Genomic DNA, 6,398 nt, shown 5'->3' on the forward strand with positions numbered 1-6,398 from the left:
CTTTCACTCTCGCTATTATTATTATACAAATCACCATCGCAATCCTTAATCGGGAAGATTGTTAATTTATTAATAGAGATGTATATATCACAGAGAGACCCAGGCTATGGCAGCACGAGTAAACCGACTCAGCTGTGAGAGAGAGAGAGAGAGAGAGAGAGAGGAGGTCAAGATTTTGTGGGAAGTGGGGCAGTAAAGCCGAGAGTAGAAACTTCCCTACTCGAGTGCTTCTTTTGCAAAAACCCCTCTCCACAGTCCCTTTCTTTCTGCTCTAAAAACCCAGTGACACTCTCTACTGGGGTAGTGTTACTCATGCTTTAGAGAGAGAGACAGAGACAGAGAGAGCTTTTTGCTCCTGAGTCCTCTCCGTGACACTAGTAGTGGTAATCATCTCTGAGAAGAGAGAGAGAGTGTGTGTTGTTTGTTCCTCTGGCCTCGCACCATGTTCTTGGGTATGAGCTCCCTCTGCAGAAAGCCAGCTCTTGATCATGCAGCTCCAGCAGCTCCCCCACCTCCCCCTCCTGCACCTTCCCCTCCGCTTCCGCTTGTCAACATCATCAACCCTCCAGCTACACCTAGCAGCATCACTTGCTCCCTAGCTTGGATTTCTCCCAATGTCAACATAGCAGCTGCCTCTCAGCCTCCGTGCCACCTCTCACCAGCTGAGTACTTACCAATCCCTTCATCATCATCCTCATTAATATCATCATTGCCACCATCCTCCTCACCTCCTTCCTCACTCATGTTGCAGTGCTTCCACGATCAAAACAAGAACCATCCCCTTCCTCCCCTCTACATCAAACCTGCAGTGGCACAGCAGCATGGCAGTATAACCTCTCCTTTCCTCTCTCACCAGCAAATTTACCAGCTCAGTGATCTTCATCAGCTTGCTGTTCAGCAAGACATGAACACCATGGTTGCGTCACCTGCAGCAATAAACACAAATACATTCTCGGATACTCGCCAAACTGTGATCAGTAGAGAACACATCCCAAAGAAAGAAAAGAAGCGGCTTGATGCTCTAGAGATCGCTTACACCAAAGGAGTACTGCAGTCTGCAAAGAAGTCTAAGAAGATGAGCTTAGTTTGTGATAATAGATCATCTAATTCTGCTCTTCATGACAAGGTTAGGAGCACTGTGAACAAATCTCCCAGCCTTCCTCCACTGGTGGAAAGCAACTCACCATCTACCAGCAGCTTCTTGAAAAGCACCTCTGCAACAGCTCCTTCTGCATGGATCAAGTCCCCTTACAACTTGTCTGCTTGCCCGTCCGTGGATGCTCGCTTCTCAGAGAAGTCTACTACTGATAAAACACCATTGGGTGGGAATGCAACCAATTCCACTTCAGAAAATGGCAAACCCAAATCTCTTTCAAGCTCTAACACCACTCCCAAGACTACCCAGCACTACAGAGGGGTGAGGCAAAGACCATGGGGCAAATTTGCAGCGGAGATTCGAGACTCCTCGAGGCAAGGTGCACGCATTTGGCTTGGCACGTTTGATACAGCAGTTGAGGCTGCTCTTGCTTATGACAAGGCAGCTTTCGCAATGCGGGGTCACCGGGCACTGCTCAATTTTCCCCTGCAGGATCACACTCTACAAGCTACATCCAACAAACAATCTCCAACTGGTATCCTTGATCTGCCATCATGTCATGCAGATGGTAGATTGCAGCCATTACGATCCAATGAAGCTGTAGATAGTGTGAAGCTTACGGATATTGTTCACATTCCGCATACACTGGACAATGCACATGATAGTAAACTGATTGGGGAGAACTCAAGTAACAGCAATATGGCTGGTAGCAGACCCATACATAACCTTAAAGCACACGATGGGAACAACATACTGCTAAGGTTCAACTCTTCTATAGCTACTGCAGGGGGGATTACCAAGCCAACCTCAGCTCATCATTATGACTCAGCACAGGAAAAGGGGTTTCTCGGGATGGCGAGCTCTACCACCAGTAGCCGTAAGCTAGATTTTACATCATATCATTTGAACTTACATGCAAACCCTTCACAAGATGGTCCTATGTTTTGTGGCGACCAATCCTGCTCACTGGTACTTGGTGCAGAGCATGCATTACATGCTCTGGCAGTCTCGGGCCGACCTATGCTCTTTGAGGTCCCTATGGTTTCCACTGATAATTCTTTGTCAACATCTGGAGATGGAGCTGCCTCCATGGTCTGTTCTTGCCCATCTTCCAGTATGCATGGTCAAGTGAATACTAATAACACTTTATCCCCCAGTTATTGCCAGTCCATTATTACAGAGCAGCAATCTCCCTCTTCTCTCATGTCTGATCAATCATATTGCTCAGCTAGCCTCACCAGTCCTCCCCTTCCATCAGCCCAGTTAGATCATTCAATCTCTATGTTAGGTAAACGAGGCCGAGATGTAGAAGACAAATGGCCCAGTAACTTATTCCCTATGCAGAAGCAGCTGAAATCATCAATAGAAATGGTACAATCTCCACACATACATGTTCAGCTGGATTCAACAGAAGGTGGTGGAGACAATAGCAGAAGCTCTGCCAATGTTATTGGCTGTGGCAAACAAGTAGAGGTACAAGATTTGGGATCTGAATATTTAGAGGAGTTGCTGAATTTCAGTGCAGCTTGGGAAATGAAAGCCTGCAATTCTCTTCCAGTTAGCTTGGATGGCATCTTCACTAACAGCACATTGGACACAGGCTACGGTAGTACTTGCTGGTTCCCAGAAAATATGTGACCACAAAGTCTATCACACTCGACTTTTATTGGCTAATTGTACTGATGGACATTGTCTCAATTGCAAGGGCTTTCATATAATTAGACCATCTTGTTTGAATTATAATCCGAGCTTATGTTGGACATTGTCTCAATTGCAAGGGCTTTCATATAATTAGACCATCTTGTTTGAATTATAATCCGAGCTTCTGTTGTATATTTAAGCAGCTTGGATCATAGCTTACTGCTTTATGTTAATTGAACCTGAGGTTCTATCATGAGAGTATAGCATTCATGTCAATGGAGTTTGATGATGCAGCTCACGTGGACAACCTTAACGTAGATCAAAAGTCTCCTGATCATGTGATTAATATCCATCTAGTTAAATTTACTGATTCAGATGATATTCGATGCTTTTAGTCGTATGATTTTGCCTTACAAGGCAGATAATATAGGTCAGTTTAAACGTAGAAGACTAGGCTCCTGGTCACGGGGTGCCTCAAGTAAGATAAATGTGTAGTTAGACGACCATAATAGGTTAAATGGCGGTGAAGGTTATTAATGTGTACGTACTACTTGATTCAGGCATGTTGTATGCTAGGCACCACGATTTTAGGTTAAAATCACGGTGAGTCAACTATATGATGACTAGAGAGATGCAGCTGAGAAAGAATTGAAGGTTGTTATCAATCATGCAGCTAGTGAGAACATCGTGCTGTTGAGGTTGTAGCAGGGATTTAGAAATCGTATGCACTGGGACTATACAAGGCAAAAGTAGATGAACTGACGAACTAAAAGCTGCTGAGATTATACAAAAACTGAGAAAGTCTATCAAGGGAGCTCGAAGATAATAATTATCGAAGGGATATCAATTTTAGTGTGATGATTAATGCGATCTTTACACTGGCTCCATGCAGCTGAGATCGTACAAGGGACTACTCTGGAAGTGTATCAAAGGCTTGCAATTGGTGTGATTACATAAGCTCAAAGCAAGAAACTGTATTAAGTTCTATCAGCGGGTATGATTCTACTAGCTAAAAGTAGCCGAAACTGTCACTTCGTACGATCATAGTAGCTGAAATTGGCTGGAAAACTGACAATATGTTCACTAGATAAGACTATCTGAGGCCATCAATGAGAGTGATCATCACAGTAGCCGTACGCAGCACGTCTATCTTCCATTAGTGGGAGTATATCAGCTAAAAGTAGCTGAGACTATTCATCACTGTGATGATCACATTAGCTTAATTGGTAACTTAGAGTATTGATTACTGTGATTGTACCAGCTAAAAGAGGAATACTAAAACCAGATCAAGGGTCTCACTAGTTAATGTTATTATACCAGCTTAAAGTACCCAGTTGGGACTACTGTGATTCATACTTGCTGAAAGCAGCTATGAATTATCGTGATCGTACTAGCTGAAAGTAGCTGACTTCAGCAGTCTAGTATCAGATGCCTGTACTGGCTGAAAGGAGCTATAAATTGGGGTGATTATACTATCCGGAAGTAGGGGATTGAAGCAGTGTGGTATCAGATGAGTGTAAGATATAATGTGATAATACCAGCTGAAAGTAGCTGATCTAAGCAGTTCAGTGCGAAATATCGACTGTGTATAAGCTGAAGGGAGCTACGAATTATTGTGATTAGACTGGTTGAAACTAGCTGATTATTTTTCAAAAAGCGGTGGTGTGTGACATTGACTATAGTAGCTCAAAGCAGTAGAGTGTGAGATGTCTACTATCCTAGCTGAAATTAGCAAAAACAGTGATTATACTAGCTGAAAGTAGCTGATTAAATAAGCAGTATACTAGTGTGATTATAGTAGCTGAAAGTAGCTGATTAAATAAGCACTATACTAGAGATGTAGCTATGAATTAGTGTGAGCATACTAGCTTAAACTAGCTATGAATTAGTGTCACAATTAGTGTGATTATACCAGCTGAAATTAGTAGCTATGAATTAGTACTGAGATTTAATAGTTGAAAGTAGCTGATTCAAGCATTTTATTATGGGCTGATCACTCGGTAGCTCAAAGGAGCTATGGATTCGTGTGATTGTACTAGCTGAAAGTTGCTGATTCCAGTAACAGAGTGTGAGCTATGAATAAGTGATTATACTAGCTGAAAGTTGCTGATTCAAGTAACAGAGTGTGAGCTGATGACTTACTAGCTGAAAGCAGCTATGAATTAGTGGGGGTGCACTAGCCGAAAGTCTCTGATTCAAGCAGTATAGTACTGTGTAGTGCTCAGTAGTGTGAGCACTACACACCCAAGACGTAGCAAGGCTAGTGTGAAGGAGCAAAGTACAGAGAGCGGCGAGCCGCCTTTATTATTATTATCATAGGATAGGACCAAATTGAATATTGAATACAAATCCTTGGACGAGAGACAAACCCTGACCATCTTATACTTATCAGATAACTAATATTAATTACTGCGGCTGGAAAATGGGCTTTTTCTCAGTGAATTAAGGAGGAGCCGATGCGTCACTCAATCTTTTCCGTTGACGTTTTGCGGTTCTTCGATGTAACGTGAATTCTGTGTTTTTGTCCCTTCATCTCTGCCAGAAAAAAGCAAAAAAGAGAGAGAGAAAACAAGCAAATAAATAATTTATCAAATCTCTTCTGAGCCCGGTCCAAAACAAAAGAGAGGATAGAATTGATATATCGATCTGCGGCCGCAGATTTGAGACTTATCGCACATCAGTTAAATCCGCACACTCGACGTCAGACCAGGTTTTGGAGCCGCAATCATTGATTTTGAGGTGAATTTTCGAATTGAATAAGGTATTCTGTCCTACAAATTAATAGTAGCTACTAGCCGCCAAAATTTCAGCTCATTTTTTAGCCTCACGGCTAAAGCCGATCAATTTTTTTAAAGGGGGGCTGGGGGGGAAACAATTGTATTTCAACAACGAGTGAAATTTACATATGAAAGTGGAAAGGGTTCAGAGTGAACCAGACTCTTACGTCCAATGAAGAATCCATAGCTTAAATCTATGTTCCCACATAGAGAGGTGATCCATATGGAGGGTAAATATGACTATATGGTGGCACATACATAGCTTAGACCTATCTATCTTCCCATATAGAGAGGTGGTACACATGGAGGGGTAAATATGACTATGTGGTAGTACCTATCAAGGCTATATACTTGGCCAATGCAGCTATGTGCCTATATAGGTTGTTGTGTTGCCTAGCGTAAGATGCAAGTTTTACAACTAGTCCAAATGACTTGCGGTAGCCTTGGAACCCTATTTAGGGTAAGGGGACCAATATAGTGGCAACTAACTGGCCGCCTTTTGAAAAGTCGATGTTGCTCAAAATTCTTTTGTGCAAAGGTTGGGAGGAGCAAGGTGAGGCGAGAAATAATTTTGATACCCTGCATTGCTCCATCTAATGAGATCAAACCTAAGGAAATCGTTTTAGTGTTGTTAAAAACCCCATAGAACAATTGTAGTCCTTCCCCAATAGAAGAATTGGCTTCATCGAAGCAAGATATCACTCAACACTCTCCCTCCTGCAATCACATTATTCAAGTGTTGTCAAGATTGTGGGAGAGAAGGAAGGAGTCTCACTTGTAGCTTTCTTGCTTGCACAATGGAGGAAGACACACAAGGATGGAGGCTGAAAACAGTTTTCCTCTTCTTAGTTGTGTAAGCCAAAAGAACTCTCTTACAAAGAAAT

The 6,398-nt window shown here is 42.5% G+C and overlaps 1 protein-coding gene across 1 annotated transcript; it reads left to right on the plus strand.

Annotated features, from left to right (window-relative positions):
• Nucleotides 1–442: 442 nt before the first annotated feature.
• LOC148020245 (uncharacterized) lies at nucleotides 443–2,734 on the plus strand. The gene has a single exon (XM_087699664.1). The coding sequence runs from the start codon at nucleotides 443–445 to the stop codon at nucleotides 2,732–2,734; it is 2,292 nt and encodes a 763-aa protein (XP_087555790.1).
• The last annotated feature ends 3,664 nt before the right edge of the window (nucleotides 2,735–6,398 follow it).

Source organism: Lygodium microphyllum, chromosome 19, assembly GCF_053477565.2.
Source record: "Lygodium microphyllum isolate KBCC chromosome 19, Lygodium_microphyllum_v1.1.10, whole genome shotgun sequence".
NCBI lineage: Eukaryota > Viridiplantae > Streptophyta > Polypodiopsida > Schizaeales > Lygodiaceae > Lygodium > Lygodium microphyllum.

Coding starts and splice junctions, on each gene's coding strand:
- LOC148020245 (XM_087699664.1), top strand. CDS start 443: ATGTTCTTGGGTATGAGCTCCCTCTGCAGAAAGCCAGCTCTTGATCAT.